Source organism: Drosophila simulans, chromosome 2L (assembly GCF_016746395.2).
Source record: "Drosophila simulans strain w501 chromosome 2L, Prin_Dsim_3.1, whole genome shotgun sequence".
NCBI lineage: Eukaryota > Metazoa > Arthropoda > Insecta > Diptera > Drosophilidae > Drosophila > Drosophila simulans.
Genome location: NC_052520.2, coordinates 13,428,076 through 13,447,439, shown reverse-complemented (window position 1 = coordinate 13,447,439; position 19,364 = coordinate 13,428,076). Strand labels below are relative to the sequence as shown.

At 38.8% G+C, this 19,364-nt stretch overlaps 2 protein-coding genes across 6 annotated transcripts in view; one reads left to right on the top strand and one right to left on the bottom strand.

Annotated features, from left to right (window-relative positions):
* The window catches only part of LOC6726634 (disintegrin and metalloproteinase domain-containing protein 10), a 96,642-nt gene that overhangs the window by 31,219 nt on the left and 46,059 nt on the right, over positions 1-19,364 (bottom strand). The gene's annotated exons all lie outside the window — the stretch shown is intronic.
* On the top strand, positions 10,035-11,784 carry LOC6732232 (sialin). Its single transcript, XM_016178305.1, has one exon. The coding sequence runs from the start codon at positions 10,286-10,288 to the stop codon at positions 11,732-11,734; it is 1,449 nt and encodes a 482-aa protein (XP_016024910.1). The 5' UTR covers positions 10,035-10,285; the 3' UTR covers positions 11,735-11,784.

Genomic DNA, 19,364 nt, shown 5'->3' with positions numbered 1-19,364 from the left:
ATGTAACGTGATCTTTAAATTAGGATTTACATTCACTTTTGATTGTAGTATTTTAAAATCACTTAATCATGCTGATTTAGATTTAATATTTTATTTCATCAAGCTGACATCAATGTCGAGTTTTGAATTTATCCCAAACAGTGACACCTTGACTTACATTTTGCCTGTTGCTTTCCGGTTTTTCCGGCCAGCTCTTTTCATTTCCCATCGATCCCCTCAGCTGAGCTTCTCTTCTCAGCTGCTGCACAACTGGCACAAATAAATAGAAATACAACAAAAAGAAAACAATCGAGGAAGAAGAAAAACCCGCTGGAAACTACTTTCGCTATTCGCTTTTATGGGTGAGGGGGTGGTGTTTGCGGAAAATTGAATATGGCTAAATGCGCTTGACCAAAGAAAAGGCCAGCACAAACATGAAGTAAACAACAAACGCGACTGGTGACTGGCTGTGCCCGACTTTTCCAAGAAAGAAAAAACTTTTCTTTTCAATGTTTCTTTTTTTTTCGACCAGCGACTTTGATTTTCTCAGATACATTTGGCAAGTTTGCCACTAAAAGCCAATCCAAATATAGCGATATTACGGAAAAACTGGTTGCAGTTGAAGCCAGCAACTTAAATCGCATTGACGAAAAGGCGAGTGGGAAAAGCGTTTTTCGTTTGTCTCACTTATATTCCATTAACCCAAATTCTCCCTTGTCCCCATCGATCCATGTCGCCATGGCCAGGACAAACGAGCCTTTAATGCGCTCCACTGGAGATGGAGATAAGAGACTACAGAGAGATGACTGCGAAAACACGATGACAGTTCGGGCTAAAAACCCCAGCAGAGAAATCTCAGCCAATCCCACTCGAAGTTATTCATTTTTAAACTGCTCGACCCACACAACTCGGCGATGCGGTGGAAAATGATGATTCAATTTGGTGGCATTGTGGTTACCAACCAACCAACCAAGCAGCCAACCAGCAAAAGAAAAAACCACTTCAATGGTTCTCGAGTTAAATATCTTGAGGATTCGGTCAGCGTTTTTGGCTTAATCTGCTAGTTTTTGATTGATAGGCTTAAGAAGGCTTATATTGTGTGGGCGAAATTGGGGAATAATGTTGGAAAAGACTGCCACAATGAAATTAGCCTGTGTTTGGGATTTCCCGATATTGATAAATGATGTTGAGGTCATTGGACAAGCGGAAATCGGCAAAGTTAAATCTTTTATCTGTTCAATGATGAGTAATATAATTTCCATGGGCAAGAAAAAAATCACGTAAGCACATATGTTTATGCAATTCTGTATTTAAGTTCATTATCTACACTCAAAGCCAATAAATATCAATGCTTTAAGTTTCAATAAGTGATTTACTCTTACTCATTCGAATCAAAATGTAATCAAATGTATTTGTAATTGTTTTTTTATTTATTCTGCCAATATTTTACATTTTTATGTACCCGTTAGCGGGTACAGCATCAATTTAAAATTAAATAGCCCGAAGTTGAATACAAATGAAAAATAAACATTTGCCAAGACTGGGAAAATGAGAATTTCCGAACGATGACAAACTCATTATTAGGTAAATAATATAATAATCACGATTTTAAAAGCACTTTACAAAGGCTTTTATTAAATAATATTTCTTAAAAGGAAAACTGAGAAAATTATTACTTTAACTCAGTTTAAATAGACAAAACTTATACAGCGTGGATTAGGGCAAGGTTTTCTTTTGTTTTCACTCTAATAAATGAATATATATATATGTTCGTCTTACTTTTGAAGGGCTTTGCGCTGATAAAATGATTTCAGTGCTACGTGATTTATTGCACTTTGCAGGATTTTATTTGACAACCTTTCGTGCGGCTTTTACGCTTTATTTTCTTGTTGCAAAGCACCAAGGCCGACATAGCTGCGGTCCGCTCTCCAAAACACCCAAGTTGCAGGAAAACTTTCTTTGGAGATTTTTTTTCGTGGTTTTGCAACGAACAGAAATGTCAACTAAGGCCATGACGTGCATCCCATTAGGTTAGAAAATTGCAGCGAAATAAAAAAAAAATTCTAATGCAGAAACTTTAAAGAAGTTGGAACTTGTCTAACAAAAAAAGTGGTTAATGACGTGAAACGTGCATAATACGGTCCCGGGAATAACATGATTTTAGCTGAACTCCTGTAGTTGGTCAACTGTTCACTTACTCAAAGAAAATAAAAACATAGAAAATTTAGCTTTATTGTCAAAAAAAAAGGATTAAGCTTTAAATTTAAAAGTAGAGGTCAACGCAAGCTGAGTATTTCTTGTCTCTGCGATTAGAATATAAAATATTTCCAGATGAATATTCTTTGCAAGAAATTTTGGCTATAGAGTAAAAGCAGGCAGTACTGTGTTGGCCAAGTAAAGCGCCTTAAGTCTTTAGCTTGAAGGCAACAAACTGCAGCAACATGGCAGACCTGCAACTACAAACAAGCAAACACCTGTAATAACAGCAATTACAGAGGCAAAGCTTTCCACCTACGCACACTCGCATCCGCCCGGACTCTTATCCTTTGTATAAAAACAAATGCCAAGGACAATGAGGCACATTAGAATGCATCTGCATCTAACCGAATATCTAAAGCACTTTAAGCACACGTTGTAACCATTAAATGAGATTGGAAAAAACTAAATGGAAGACAACTGCGATATTAGATGTTATGTGAAGTATCTAATTTTAATTTTACATGATTTTCCTTATTTAATATCAGCCAATTATACATTTTGCTTAAATCGATCGATTGCAAACCGGATTTGACCCCACCCTGGTTGGGCAAAGAAAAAAAATAATTACCATATTAAATTCGAAGGGCATGTAAAACTTGGTCCGCAGTCTCAAGACAAATTTGACCACAGGATAGTTGGGGCCATGGGCATGCATATCGATAGATAGCGCCCCAAGCCGAGCTGTCAGTTCGTTCCAGTAGTGCCGGCAGTTGCATAAACTGGCCAATAATCCCCCAGACTGAACCGAGTGGGACCCAACTCCGGCTGGGGCGACGGGAATGTGGGCAATAACTTGGCAGCCAACTAAGGCCGGCCAGGACAACAGAGAGGGCCATTAGTTTGGCCAAGTCGTAGGAAAAGCGCCTTAAAGGCTACAGCCAAATCGGCAGTAAGAAGAACAACAGGAGGGGTGAAAAAGTTTTCCATGTAATGCATTTCAAGTAATTTCACTTGCTACCCAATACACAGGCCAACTTTGTGTGCAAACTTAAAAACCAAAGCCAGTCAACTTTCCAAAAAAAAAATAAAAAAAATTAAAGAAATGCCAGCAACAAAAATCCATCAGATGAACAACGAATTTCGGAAGTGTGCGATGGGTCACGACTTTCTGAGCTTCTGAACTGGGTCAAAACAATATGTTACCCCCATTAAAACGTTTTAACTGCACTTTGGAAATGTCCCTTTAATAATAATGTTCACCTACTTCAACAATAGTTGCTTATTTCATATTCTAAAAGTTCCTTAATTGACTTTGTGTGAGTAAGCTCTTAAGCCAAAATTCGATGTAGATACTTTCGAATTACGACATTTAATTTGACTTTAAGATCTCTTAATTCATGCAAATTTATGAAGTCAAAAGAGTTTCTCAAACTTTATATTATACTATATGTATATAGTCTCGAGTGCGTTTGACATTTCTGTACCCACATACTCTTCAAATTTTTTAAAAAACGTGGCTGACTTGTGCGAGTCCTGTTGACTTTGTTGTATTTTTGCATACAATGGGCCAGATTGCAGATAGGCTAAGAAATGCTGACAATGCCGAATGCTTATTGACCGAGATTTTTAAAATATGTATGTGTATAAAAAATACTTTTTATCTCCGGAACGCTTCGCTGAAAAGCAGCCAGTCGGACGGACTGGAAAAGATAGAGATTGCAAAAAGAATATGGAGGGTATACGCCAAAGGACAAATATGTCAGCATGTCAACTTCAAAAGGGTTTTAAAATTATTAAAGCGAATTATTTAATTTAATGCACAACTAACAAACTATTTCCAATATTTCAGATGTAAATACCAAAATCAATTGCACATACCTATGTTTCATTGCAACATAGAAGTCCAAGGAAGACTGGCAGACGACATTGTCCTAAATTTTGAATTGAATTTATTACAGTTTATCTCGAAACAAACAAAAATAAATAGCAAGGATGAATAAAATGTGTAAATTACGGCAAGATATGAGCCAGTAGAACTTGCAAGGATGTAAATGTTTACTAGAATTCCAATTACCATACGAATTTTGGATTTGCGATATCAACAGAAGATACGAAAGGGATTTCCACAAGTCAGTTGCATTCAATGCGATATCCTTGTTGCCAGCAATTTGAACATTTAATTTGATTTTGCCAACTAGCCAGCGGGAAAATGCAGAATAGTGCCAGGCACACAGACACACACAAACACACACACACGCGTCTGTAATGAATATTTAATGTATTTTTTCCTGATCGTCTCCTTTGCTTTTCAATAACAAAACTATTTGTCATCAACTGCTAAAGTCATTGCTAATTCTCTGTCATTTGCATTAAATTTCGAATGCTATAAATAACAATATGGTTTATTGTTTAAATTGTTTGTTTTAAATGTCATTTACTCCAATCGAATTCTCTTAAACGAAGGAGTTCTCTCCTAATACATGACAATTGTTCAGCAAAAAGGCTAAGACGACAAAAAGGCTTCTATCATGGCTATTTTTCACTGCTCAAAGGCATACTTGTGATGGCTGCTGATGGCCATTGGATTAGCACATAATCATCATTGTTATACACCAGAATTCCTCGAGTGATGAAAATATTTGAACTGACCCTTGCACACATTTAATTTTGTCCGCCTTTTCGGCCGTGCGACCAAAAATGCGGGTCAGTAGATAGCGGCCAAAAGAAGAAAGAAGAAAGCGAGTAAAAATAATCATAAATTGCTAACAAAGCACACGCCCCACACATTCGTCCTTCCTTTTTTTTTTTTGTATATATTTTTTTTTTGTTGCCAGACGAGGCCTTTTAAGCCGCTTCGTTAGCTGCTGTTGGTGGCAACGTTTAAAGTAACTTTGACCCTTTAGTTGTTGTCCTGGAGGTTTGGGTTTGTTGGCAATTTTTGTTTTTGGAGGGAGGGATTTTGTATATGTTTTGGCCCGAACCAAACCGCAAAGGGGGCAGCGCTTGAAGGGGGCGGAGAGATCTGGCCAACCGACAGACGGCGACCGCCACACACACACACAAACACACACACACACTGGCAAACACACAAACAAACCATTGAGCTTAACTTATGGATTATGGGCGTGCCCTGTTCTGCGGTGAAACAACTAAAGTGTAGTCTACATTTGGGCGTTCGAAAACAAGGGCGCGTAAAAACCGAAGGCAACGTCAAAATGGCATTAGCCCCCAAGTGTGTGTGTTTGTGTGTGGGTTTTGTGTGTTAGCTGCGGTTACAGCAACTGAGTTGTGGATGCTCCGGTTTGCTAGTCTTTCAAAGAATGTTTTTTTTTTTGTGTGTGTGCCCTTCTTTAGCCCTGAAAGCTTCTCATTAGGTAAGTGAAAAGAGATGGAAATTGGACCGGAAAGGAAGATTTTTCCAGTAAGCTAAGCACTGCGTAACTTAGCACGTATGAAGGGAAAATTACTTCGTCTAAGAAAAGTAGATTATGGCGTTGGGCAAAACACCCAATAATGCATACTGCGGATGGCACTTAACAAATAATATAAATATGCCCACTTTGTATGCTTTCAAAATAAGGTAAGTATATATAGAATTTAATATTTTTGCCACAACAGAAACTATACGGGTCCATAAACTGAAATCTTGACCCGCATTCACTCAAGGCGATTTTCCCTCTGAAAAGTGTAGCCACAAATGCCAACATTAATAGGCCAAAGCACTGGGGTAATTTTTGCATAACAAATTAACTTGAAGTAGCACTCCGCCGCCACTAACAGCACAAAGCTAATCCACTTTGGCCGAAGGAGGCCAAAGCTGGTCGAGATAGCTATATAATTAATGTCCAGGCAGGTTCAAATTAAGGCACATTAAAAACTGCCAGTGCCACGAGACAAGGAGAAGCGGAAAAAAGAACCCCTTGCGTTATAAACTAAATGAAGCAAGCTGTAAAGTAATTTGAGCTATGGCATGCCCTCGATCGAACAATATTCATACGACGTGGATGACAGAGAATGGAAAATCTCGTTATATGCACAAACAAAAAAAAAAAGAGGGAAAAAGTATCGGAAAAGTTTCCTGAATGGAGCGACAACATTCATTCGCAGGACATCGAAAGGATGTCGGACGTGGCCATTGTTCATCGGCTGTCGACGCCAATCATTCAACTGATTAGTTTGATTTTGCCGCTGCGCTATTTCCGTAGACAAAGGCGAAAGACAATACCAACTGATGTGTCAGTAATTTGGATGGACGAAGCTCCGAATAAAAGGTCCTACCGGACTTCAGCGGATATGACCACTGGGATGCCACTGGATGCCACTGGGATACCACCGGGAATACACCCATCCCACCTGAAAGCCCTTGTTCACTAATTGCTTCACCAGTTCACATTTTCCGGAGGATACTGTCGCATTTTTGTAGTTCGCTTAATTAAATTATCGATTGGGCTATAAATGGTCAGGCAATGCAAGAAATCGGAGCGTAAGGAACATATATTTTAAATTAATAAGATATTTATCGATTATCCATACTTTGGCTATACAAATAGGCAGCTAACCAGCCGTTGAAAGCCAAAGAGCTCTTTGAACTGGCTGTAAGTACAAATACTCCGTAAAATCATAAACCACAATTTTAATGAGCTTCAAAACCGCAGTAGGAAAACACACAATCACGGTAACCACTTGGGCTACCAACTAAATCCATTGAGTGCAACCAAATCTCTTGAGAAGTAGGCAAACAAACTCAAATATGAAAATAATTATGGATGTTCGGTGGTTTCAGTAAAATTCCAGACCAGAGAAATGATTAGATGTCGGACAGGTGGGGAAGCGCAACCGATATATTTCATTGTGTTAGTAAATTATAATTAAGCAATTGAACCAATTTACTATGAAACCATTTTCGGTCCAACTACATGAATGCTCAGAGATGATTGAATAATATTCCGAGAGCTTGTTGAATTTCCAAACTAGTAGGTAAACGTTGCTCCTATATAAGCAGTTATATCTGAAACAACTCGCCTGTGTTTAGGAATACCTTAATGTACTTAATTTATTGCTTCAAGGAGTTACATATGTCAGTGCTGAAATGACATTGGCAATTCATGAATAGTTTCGACAGTAGACATAGTTCTATTGTAAGCTAATTCATGTTGCCCAATAACATCAAAATAAAACAAATAAAAAATCGACTTCGATTTAAGCTTTAGTCAAAAATTGTTCTACCCTTAAGTTGCCATCCAAGTGGCACAAGAAGTTTCCCAAGAATGGGTCATGGGCCAAAAACTTGAAAGTGGCAGCAGCGAAACTATTTAATAGTTGCACGCTGCCACACTTATCAGCCGAGTGAAAAGGAACAAAAAGCCGTGCTCAACTATGTTGCAAGCATATCGGGCAACAATGTGACATGCAACGGAATTGCTGAGGAGCATACGCATTACAAGCCTCGCAGCCATGCCAACTACCCAAAACTAAGCCAACCAAAATGCCTTTCAATCACAAAAGTGAAAAATTTCCGCAGGCCAAGGACGAGAAGGCTCCTGCGATTGAACTGGCAAAATATGCTGGTTGTTAAAATGTTAGCGAGCGGGGGAGCAAAATAGCAAACTTGCATAAGGAAACATTCACCCAGCAGCAAAAATAGTATGGAAACAAAATAAAAAAAAATAATAATAACTTTTTGCCATTTTTTTTTTGGCCCCCATCTCGCTTTTGAAACAAACAAAAGGATACTGGCAGAGTAGTGACATGGAATGGCATGAATAAAGTTTAAAATACTGTCGAGCGAAGCAAATGGATGGATATATACACATAATAAACATAAAGAAAAAGTTTCATTTATTCACGAAAATATGATGAACAGTGATGTCAAACATTGTACATGAAAAACGCAAGCACATGCATATATAATTTCAACAAAGTTGACTTATTTTCTGTGGGATATTAATACAAAATTCCTTTAAAGTTGATTAAAATCCACAGTAAGAGATGCGAAAATAAACTGTTCTTGAGTTTGGTTTTTAGTCCGGACAGTAACAAATTAATATCATTCACTTACATGAAAATTAATGTAATGACTAAAATTTTTGTTAGAAAATTTGAGAATAAAGTATTTGTTATTTTCTAGTCGGCAAATAAAGAAACATGTTCATCTCTGTTATACTTCCATAATTTTAAGCAATTCTTGTGACTGACGCATTTAATAATGAACTTTAAATAACATGAAAAATGTATGCTACCTCATAAAATATTTCTGCTGCCATGGACCTTTGCTGTCATGCATTTTTTTATCGCGGACCTTGCTCAACGTCAGTTACTGGCCATTCAGGGTGGGCGGAAAAGTGGGCTGAGATGGTTGGGTTGGGGCCTCCAGGGGGCTGAAACACGCTCGGAATAATTGAAGGATTTTCTCCTTTTTCGTTAGAGCTTACACGCTTAAAGTGGGTCACTGTACCATTGACGTTATGCAGTATAAAATTCAGGATTGACAACGCCACCGATCCTATTGACATTTTAACTTAACAATCCCATTTTAATTTCTGATTTTTAGGATTAAGTGGAAACAAAATCTGTACTGACTTCGATTTTTCGAAGTGAGTTGTTGGTAAAATCAACAGCATTCCGCAATGAAACTCTCCAATCATTCAAATGCAAAGCAAATAAGATTCCAACGAGTAAAAACACATTTTTTATCTTTTCAAGTTATCATATATCATATAATATCTTGTTTATTTCATTGAAATAATATTTTAAAAAATACCTCGTTAAACTAACACCATCAATATTAGTTGACAATTTAAAGCAACCCTGTTTCTTGTTCCCTTACCAAAAAGACTGCCAATTATTACTGGTTACCAAAGGGCACTGAACGACGTTTGACCCCAAAACCAAGGTAGGAATGAAAAATTAATATAATACCACAATGCACTGAGAACCAGCAGCCTGACCTGCATTTCTGGACTAGAATGGATAAAACCTGACGAAGCAACAACGGAAGTCGAAACGGAAATGAACAAAAAATGCTTGCAACAGGGGGCAGAACCGTGGGTGATTGAAAGCATAAGCGCCACAGCGGATAGTAGAAGAAACTTTTTCACAAAAGTAAGCTAACTTAGACATGAAAACAAACAAACAAAACAATTCCAGTCAAGGCAAAACCGAAACCAAACCATACCATACCAAACCGAAGCAAAGCGAGGCAAAATGAACCACGACGATCCGTACTGAACTGAACTAAACCTAGGGAAAAGTTTTTGGCCCTTCGCACTCTATAGGTAAACACAAAGCACTTGGGCGGGCCAAAAGTTGGTGGGCGGGGTGGGGCGTACGAGGTTCTGAGAATGGAATTGAAAATGAAAGACAACTTGACGGCGACTTCATTTCATGATTAAGTTGCCCATATCGATTTCCTTTCAACAGACTTTATGATGATGAAAATGGAAGCCCTTCTTCGGTTAGGCCACCGCAAGGACCTGCGCCTGCGGTTGTCAAAACCCAGCCAACTCCCGTCCTTCCCAACCATCGCCACATGCACACATGTGACTGACTCACTCGCATTCAAAACAATAGATGACGACGAGGACGAAGCTAAAGAAATTGAAAAGGTTGCAAAACATACATAAATTGTGAAGGAAATGTAATTGTTAGGGACATCTTGGGACTGCTCTGTATGGCCAAGTAGTCGGGTAGACAAGAAGAAAAACCCCACAGATGGTGCAAGGAAACAGGAAGTGGGTTATACCGAGGCCACACACATTCTACACATAACATATGGTTGATGTGATAAGAGGTGCCAAAATAATAGAAGAACTGCTGTAAAGAATATGATTTTTAAATATTTCTATTTCATACATCACATTAGCCAGACATCAGCGTAACATTTGATTTTTCCCTCACTGATCTAAAACAGTCAATACAGGTTTTACGGTCTCACCACATACATTACAAAAATGAAAATTTTAGTTTCTTGAGTTTTTGATAAATGTGAAATACTGTGAAAGAATTAGTTTTTTTTTTTTTTTTGTTTTAAATCCAAATTTCATGCAAGTCAAACAATTCTATTCCGTGCGTAAATTTTTAGTAAATAAAACAAAAAAGACGCATTTATATGGCGGATCCAACAAAGGAGCAGCCAGAATGGGGCATAAAGATCTCAAAATTCTTTGTAATACCCCAACGCTGGATTCTGGCCATCATGGGATTCTTTGCCATCTTTAATGCGTACACCATGCGAATATGTCTATCCCAGGCCATCACAGTGCTGGTGGTGAAGAGGAATTATACTATTTTCCACACCGAAGCGATCTGTGAACCGGATTCCGAGTCTGATCCCGCGAGTAGTTTCGATGGAGGCGACTATGATTGGTCGCAGGAGAAACAGGGTCTAATCCTGGCCTCTTTCTACATTGGCTATATTGTCACTCATTTGCCCGGCGGAATTTTGGCTGACAAATTTGGCGGAAAGTGGACTCTCAGTCTTGGAATCTTTTTTACGGCTATTTTTACATTGCTCACTCCCGTCTGCATTGTCTATGGTGGTGCCGATGCATTAATTGTCCTCCGAGTCCTTATGGGACTTGGTGAAGGAACCACTTTCCCCGCACTCAGCGTTCTACTAGCCAGCTGGGTACCGGCAAACGAGAGAGGAATGCTGGGAGCCCTCGTACTCGGCGGTGGTCAGATGGGTAGCATTGCTGGTAACATTATCTCCGGCTATGTGCTCAGCTCCATGGATTGGCCATGGGTATTTTATGTTTTTGCAATCATCGCCCTTGTCTGGTTTGTCATATTCACGCTATTGTGCTTTAGCAGTCCATTCACTCATCCATTCATCAAGCCAGAGGAACGCGCGTTTTTGGCTCAGGAGGTACCGCCCCCGGATAAGAACAAGCCAAAGACACCTTTTTTTGCCATATTAACAAACATACCCATGTGGGCATTGATCAGCGCTCAGATCGGACACGATTGGGGTTTCTATATCATGGTCTCCTACCTGCCAAAGTATATGTCAGATGTGTTGCGGTTTTCGATTAAGTCAAATGGTCTCTACTCCTCACTGCCCTACGTTACCATGTGGATCATGTCGCTGGCCAGCGGCTGTGTGGCCGATCAAATGATCAAACGCAACTGCATGAGCACCACGAACACGCGCAAAATCATGACAGGAGTGGCCGCCTTTGGACCGGCTGTCTTCATGGTAGCTGCATCCTATGCTGGATGCAATCGCGGCCTGGTCGTTGCTCTATTCACAATCACCATGGGTCTGATGGGCACCTACTATGCTGGCATGAAGCTCACGCCATTGGACATGAGCCCCAATTATGCTGGAACTCTGATGGCCGTTACCAATGGCATTGGTGCGATTACGGGCGTGGTATCACCATACTTAGTTGGTGTAATGACACCGAATGCCACCCTCTTGGAGTGGAGATTAGTCTTCTGGGTCGCATTTGCGGTTCTTGTCATCACGGCGATTGTCTATTGTATTTGGGCGTCCGGCGAGATACAACCCTTCAATGATGGCACCAATTCGAACAAGAAGAAGGATGCCGCCTGAACATAAATGGCTTTTTTATTAAAAGTGGACTTTTAGTTTATGGACTTCCACATTATGGTCTTTTAATTTGATAGGGCTTCAAAAAGGGTTGTTGATCTAGGTTTGGCTTCTTTTTATACATATGGTTACATTGTTCCCTTAAAGTCATACTATCAACACTTTTAAATATAAACTAAATGAGCGAGGACATAACTGAAACCGTGATTATGGTAAAACCATAAATTTGCCAGTTTAAAATGAATGACAACAGTGACACAAAGAAAGGCAAAATATATGCATAATTTATATTTACATTACAGCAAATATTTCCGTAGTCACAAAAACCACACAATAGTTGAACAATTATCCAAAATTAAAAGGTATCAGCACTTTACTGTTTCCCTGTACAATTCACTTTCAGTTCAGTTTATTTTCCAAATTCATTACACAAAAAGAAAAATATATCCATATAAATCAATAAAGGAGTTTTATTCAACAAGAAATAAGTTCATTTATATTTCTAAATATAAACAGACTTGGAAAATGTTAAATACATAATGTGTTGAGTAAGCCACGCTGCTCCAAATTTTTCAATGGGCATCAAATGGTTTATTATTTACACTGCATCCACTTTAGGTTTTAGAATGCATTTATTTGTTTGTTTCGCGTTAATAATGCGAAATTCGCAGGGCCATGCTTTCGTTTTGGCCAATGAACCGCATTCCACACCCCTTTATCCATTCGTTTAAGCGCTTCATTTGTAGTCAACACGAAAATTAAATCAATTATTTATGCATTCATTTCGTTCGACAACGCATGAAATATTTTGTGTGCTTGGTCAGCCGGCCATGATGTTTGCTGGTGCAACTCTTTATATCGATTTAATTGTGCGCAGATTTCGATTCTTTTGCGGTGGTGTGAGCAATTAATAAATAATTTCCGGTTTGATGTACATGCAACACATGACAGATAGCTCCTCCTTTCCACCGCTCCTTGGCCCGAATATCCCAGCACTTCGTCCTAGCCAACTCGATATAGATGTCTTCCAAATAAATGGCTTTTGGTCATCGGTCAACCAGCCATGACAGTTTGGCTTATTTACTTTTCCCCAACTTGAGCCAAACAAACTTGGGCAGCAAATCATCACTTTAAACAGTCTCTCGTAGTAAAGAAAATTCATTTTTTGCTTGAATTAATTCTGATTAGTTGGAAAAATTAATATATAACATTGAGATATATGGATTGTTGTATATACTTCTATTACTTCCTTTGATTTCCAATCTTTTCTTTTTAATTATATATATATTTATACCAGTTACCAGTAAGGAGACCATTAAAAGAAAACAAAATTACCTGAAAAGATAAAGAAAAAAATGTTTAATTAGCTAAGTGCTTTTGTATTATTTTTAAAGGAACATTTTGAAAATGTTTTAAATGGAAGGAAAGCCATCAAGTGCCATAAAAATATCATTGCCTACTTCTGTGGGAACCTGAATTATGCTCCCGGCTCTCGACTGTCAACTAAAAAGCCATAAAATTTGTCTTTAAATACCAGAATTCACATTATAAATTTTACCTTACCCACTGAACACACACCTTCGCATTTGGGCCACATGGGGCTGTTAGATCGTTAGAAGCAAGTTTAACTACCAACTTCCCAAAATAAAAAGGACAAAAAGTAGAAGCCCAACGAAGATTCAAGAGACAAAGCCAAAAAAGCGAGCAAAGTCACACATACAGGACACAAACTCAGTCAGTCGAAGAGAAAAAAGGTAATAAATAAACAACAGGTATAAAAGGGGATTTAAGAAATTCGAAAGGAAACGTAAGTAAGGTTATAAAAATGCAATTTCCTTTTGCCATTTCTTTTATATATATATTTCGCAAATGTAAGAATCTGCTAGAAGAAAAGTACATGGTATATAAGCAAAGATAGGTACATATATTAATATGCACGTATAGGGCCAAAGAAAATAAATACCAATAGAACAAGCTGAAAGCCGCTTTAGCCGAAATAACAAATGTCTATGCAATTTGTTTTAGGGCCAACGCCAAAACAGTAATATATGTGCATACATGATTCCGAGAGGGAAAAGTGCAAATCTACCGCTCAAAAAGGTGGCGCTGGCCCCAAAGGTGAGTTTTGAAGCAATTTCTTTTCATTTTCAATTTTCCTTCACCATTTCTTTTCTTTCTTTTTTCGTTGCTTCTTTTTAACAAAAGGCGCAAACAGGGACGCGTAAATTGCAGACGGACTGCCGCAGGAGTCGGTTGGGGTGCAAAGTGCAAACAATTGCAGGGCAGGAAAACCTGGCGCTGCGTTCAAAGGTATGCAATGCTAAAAAGTGTACGGCTGAAATTGAAAGGCTGTTCGTCAGACTATGGGCGTGGCACGAGGCCATTCCCAGCGAGTTTTGGGCGTGAAATGTGTGAAAGGATAATGCCGGCAGCGGAGAAAAGAATTATTGCGCCTCCATTCAAATACTTCATTCGGCGGGAGGAAGTCCTGAAAGATCCAACGAAAGGTAGAAAGCGAGTGGGAAATAAACATCTTTCAAGGAGCTAAGAAAGTCAATTTGGGGATGAAAGCGTAAGCTTATCAGTGCAAATTCTTAAATTCTCAAACCTGTAACGTTTTTTAGAAATTTTGCAAATTCAATTCTAAACGCCTTCAAAATTACTTTCCAAAAATCAGTTTTTATGCTTCTTATGTTAGAGAAATATGTAGTCTTCAAAGAAAAAGTCAGTTTTGTCAGACTGTTGCATGAATGAATCGAGGAATTCTTCAAGTCCTAGGTAAATCAGACTTATTATGTAATATTAGCTATTTGTTACTCAAGGAACTCCCCTCGGTTGATGGCTTGCCAAGGAAGATGTGCTTGCTCAACAGTTTGCTCTGCCATTAAACTATCGCCTCATTGTTGGCCCGTTCTTCCTCTTCTTTCGAGCAAACAGTGGAGCTGTGAGGGCTGAATGCGCGTTGGCCTTTATCTGCCCTGCATATCAAATGAGCCAAGAAGGCGAATGGAGCTGGTGCTGGAGCCGAGGGACTTGGACGCGTCGCAGCTCCAGTTTACGGCATTTCTTTAGCTCCATCTTGATAATGACCAGTGACCCCAATATGGAACCAAGAGTCACCCCACCTCCCACCACACACACACTTTCACTTCCTGTGCCACAGACCGACCACAAGTCCTGCCTCCACTTTCACAAATGGGCACAGAAGTGTGCAGAAAGGATTCTCTTGGCAACACTTTCGCTACCATGCATGCATTTAATGTGCATTTTTCACACTAAACACGTGCATAAATCATCACGGGGCCTAAAGCTCAACTTTAGCTCAAGGCTAAGTTTGCTGCTGCTGCCTCATTCTTTTTCTGTAGTAATGTCACCTGCACATTGAGGCCAGGCCAGATGAATAAAGCCGACTGAGGAGCTGCCACAAAGGTAACTCCCTTTGCAGACAGAGAAATGTACTCATTTCTAGTTATAGATTTTCTCAAGATTAAAGAGCTATTTTCCGAATAAGCATAAAGCAAGAGGAATAAATGCAACTAACTGCAGTTAAAAAGTACAATTTAAAGCAATAAACATGAAAATAAAACTAATATTATTATAGCTAATTTAAATGGATGTTCATATCCAAGGCATGTTCTTAAGTGCATTACTTTACGATTTATTCAAATGCTTGCGTGACTATTAATGCTGTTAATATGGAAATAGTCATGAATAGAATCCAGGATAAATGCTTTTGATATATAAACCATTTTATTTAAACTAGTTTAACTTTTCTAGGAGCATTTTCTTTGTTCCAGTGCATGGAATTGCATGGAAAATAATAATTATAATGCACAGGCGGCAACCTGGCAGAATGTCGCACACCCAGGATACTTGTCCTGATTATGTGGCATCGCAGCAGCAGCATAACCACCAAAGGACAGTCACAGTTGGTGGTTGCAACCAGCAGCTGCAGCTTGCAATATTGCAGTTGCCCTGCATTTCGTGCTCCTCCTGGCAAACATTTGTTGTGACAGACTGGTCCTTCCATCGTCGGTGGTAAGGGAACGGAAGGGGAAAAGGGGAATGGAAATGCGGCGCGAAGGGATGCGGTATTGTGGGCATGGCAGATTGCATGCCGAGGCCCTTAGCCATTTAAATTTATGTCTATTTGTGTTGGCGTCTGGCAGTTTCCCAGGGATATCGTCTAGCCCTAAAGGGGTTTGTGTTCGCCCTTAATGATACTCAAAATTGTTATCTGGGCGTTGATGTGTTTATCGGTATATTTATGCTAAATGTCGGTTTGTCCATTAATTTACACAATTTCTGCATATGACTGTTAAAGTACAATTTAGCAATTATGTTTTAATAAAATTAAGTTCATTAATACAGACTATAAATAACATATATATTTCTCAGCATTTTGACTTTAAAAAAACTCCTTTTAAGCGAACTTAAAATTCTAACAGTCACCTATTTTTACAGGAAACCTAATTAGCCAGATTCTTGCGAAATATGTTTACCTAAAATAAATTGAAAAACTTTTATACTTGAGTGGCCAAGCATCTGGGACCGTTGCTGCCAAAAAATTAGATCCTCCGCCTTGAATGTGCCGGGCAAAAACTTAAAACTTTAATTAGCCACTCCAAAGTTGGAAGGATCCCGTGAACAGAGAGCCTGTGCGATTTTTCCATTCTATTCTTTTGTTTTATTTTGTTTTGTAGCTTAGCCAGCACTTAAGCAGTAGAATACACTTTGAAATAATTAGTGGCATTAGCCATCAAGTAATTTTAAAAATTAATCAGCTAACAGACGAGTAGTACATGTGCTCATTTAGGAACAGACTGTGCGGGCAGGGTGATAAAATACAAGAACCCAATTAGCACTTAACACATAGGAGCAAACTGTTGGGTAAATAAATGGTAACAGAAGCTCAATTGATGGCCGGAGCACGTGTCCTGGCATTACGTTAAATGTTTTCAGCACAAGTAAAGGGAAAGACTTTCAATTTCCAAGGCAGCCAAAAAGCCAGACATCAGCGAAAAAGGCAGCAGGCAACTTGGAAACTGGCACAAGGACGTGTGCCAAAGCGCCACACGAACAGGCAAAGGATATATGCTGGAATGTATAGATATATATATAAATACATATATACATATAAAGGAAGAAAGAGCATACGACTCGCTTAACCCACCATCACTTCATCCTTCAGCCTATTTGGTCCTCAGCGAAAATCTAAGCGCTCAAGTGGCGCACGTGCTGTGCGCGAAATCAATATTTACAGCCAGTCGAAAAAAAAAAAAAAGTTTTTGGCAGTGGATCGTATTGGCAGATATTATGGGGAGTACCTAGTCTTCGGGGAGAAGTGGTGCAGAAGATTTATTTCCCTATTAGCTATTTTAAGCTATTGGGAGTTGAGTAATAAAGTTGATTCCAATGGGTAATCAAAATACAAAAGTTGGCTACAAATGTTTAAATTTCAACGTATACCTTTTATCAACGAAGCTGTCCAGCAGAATCCTGATAATTTTACTAATATTATAATATTATTATAATTCAAATTGGCTTGCATTTGAAATTTGGTTTAATTCAACAAAATGGAGCACATAGAAGCGCGTCACTTGACCAGTGAATTTCGCCTGGGAAACTGAATGCAGCCATGGGGAAAATCAAGTGGAAAACGTATATTGGGAAAATCAACTATTGGCAGGCAGCTGTCAGCTGCAACCAAACGGGAAAAGCACAAGGAGCTGGTGGAATAGAAGTGAGACGGAGCAGTTTTCGTTGCTCAAACAAGGAAAACAAAGGAAGGAGGAAAACGTTCAAGGCTTCAGTCCAAAAGGGAAAACTGTCTAGGAAAGCAACTTCTCTTCAAACAAGGGGCTCCTGCGTGGGACAAGGAGTAGGAAAGACATAGTGGAGCTTATAAAAACATTACATCATAAGCATTTTTCCCAAGAATGAGGCAAAAATATCGCGAGTATCCTCTCCGACTGACTGTCTGTCTGTCTGTCTGTTTGTCTGGTTGTGACGCCACAACTTCTGACAGTGAAATGCGCTTCTGGCAAAATATTTGCCAAAATCTAATAAATTACACACAGTCGCAGGCAAACAAAAGCGCTGCGAGGTCTGTTTGAGCACTTAGCCAGACCTGGCTTTTCTTGAAGATGGAATTTAATTTATAGTCCCCGACTGACAGAATGTCATTTTCCAGCTGAAACTAGAGCTTCTTTGTGCTTAAAATAGCTCCACTATTTAATCAGCCCTCGAGTATCTCACCTTTTAATATGATTATTGCTAACGCGGCAGACATTCTATGCAGTAAATACTTTGGGTGCTTGGCTTTAAAACCATCAAGGCATGAATCACTATAATTAGATTAAAGCTAGTCAGTTTGTTGAAAGAAGTTCGAAAAGCTTGAGAAGGGGAATTTGTGTAATTAAAAACTTGAAAGCGAATCAACTTTCTATGTGCAAAGAAAACATTGAAAAGGATTCGCGTAACTTTACTGATAACAAATAACAAGAAACTGTTAAAATTATATTAGCACAAGGAATATATATTTATATATATTGTGTTAATTAGCTCATATTAGTCAATGTCCTGCGAAAACAGATAAACTCCTGATTCCGAACTTTTTGAAGCTGCAACTTGACTTCCAGCAATCAATTCATACACCCATTGAACCGAAAAGTTTGACGTTCATGAAAAACAATGCTGGTCCAAGTTGAACTCATCTCTGTCAATATTTCATAATGTTTATTTCTATGAAGAAGTTGCGAGCATCTGTAGTCAAACTTGTCGCTCAGTTAAATTCAAACAGCACAACGAACTTCTGGCTCATTAAGCATATTTTCTACTCCTTCTTCGCTATTTTGTTATTATAAAAGTTGATGGTTCAAATGCTGGCAGCTTTATGATATTTCAAAGGTTATTAGTTTGGATGAAACTTTCGTCTAGCCACTGTATCTTTTGCCCAGCAGTCACTATCGTCATCTTCGTCATTCGTTTCGTCCTGGCCAAGGACAAAGTTTGCACAGCATACATATACATATACATAGAAATATAGATGTATATGCAAATTGTTTTGTGATTTTGCAAGGTGGCAGCGCGCGGTTTTTGGCAATATGTTGTGAAATGCGAAAACTTTTCAACAGCATTAATTTGCTAGAGTTTTCAACAGGCCCAACAAGTCCAGAAGTTGGCAATTGGAATGCAACGGCCTCGATGGCCCAAAAAGTTTACCAGATGTGTTACTAATATGTTAATAACATTCACATTAATTGAACGTGTTTCACTTACAATATATTCACGCGTGTAAATGCCGAAGTGCGTTAAGTGTGTTAACTGGAAATGGAACGCGAATAGGAAACTTTTTAATTGGGAAAACTTTAAGGGAAAGGGTTCCCTGAAGTTGACTAAGTGCAACATGACGCCGTGTAGGTGATGTAAAGTCGGTCTGGCCTGCTCCTTTTCCCCAATCGAAAAAGTCACAGCAAGTATTTTCAATTATAAAACTTCGACAGCCAGCACCTTTTGTGAATGACTCTTCAAAGTAATTATAAATGTTTGCTTTCCACGAATGGAACATTTTTTTTGTGAGCGTTAAATTAATTGAAATCGAATGAGACTAACAAAACCACATGCGTTTTCC

Excerpts from the sequence above, each read along its gene's own strand:
- LOC6732232 (XM_016178305.1), top strand. The coding sequence starts at position 10,286 with ATGGCGGATCCAACAAAGGAGCAGCCAGAATGGGGCATAAAGATCTCA.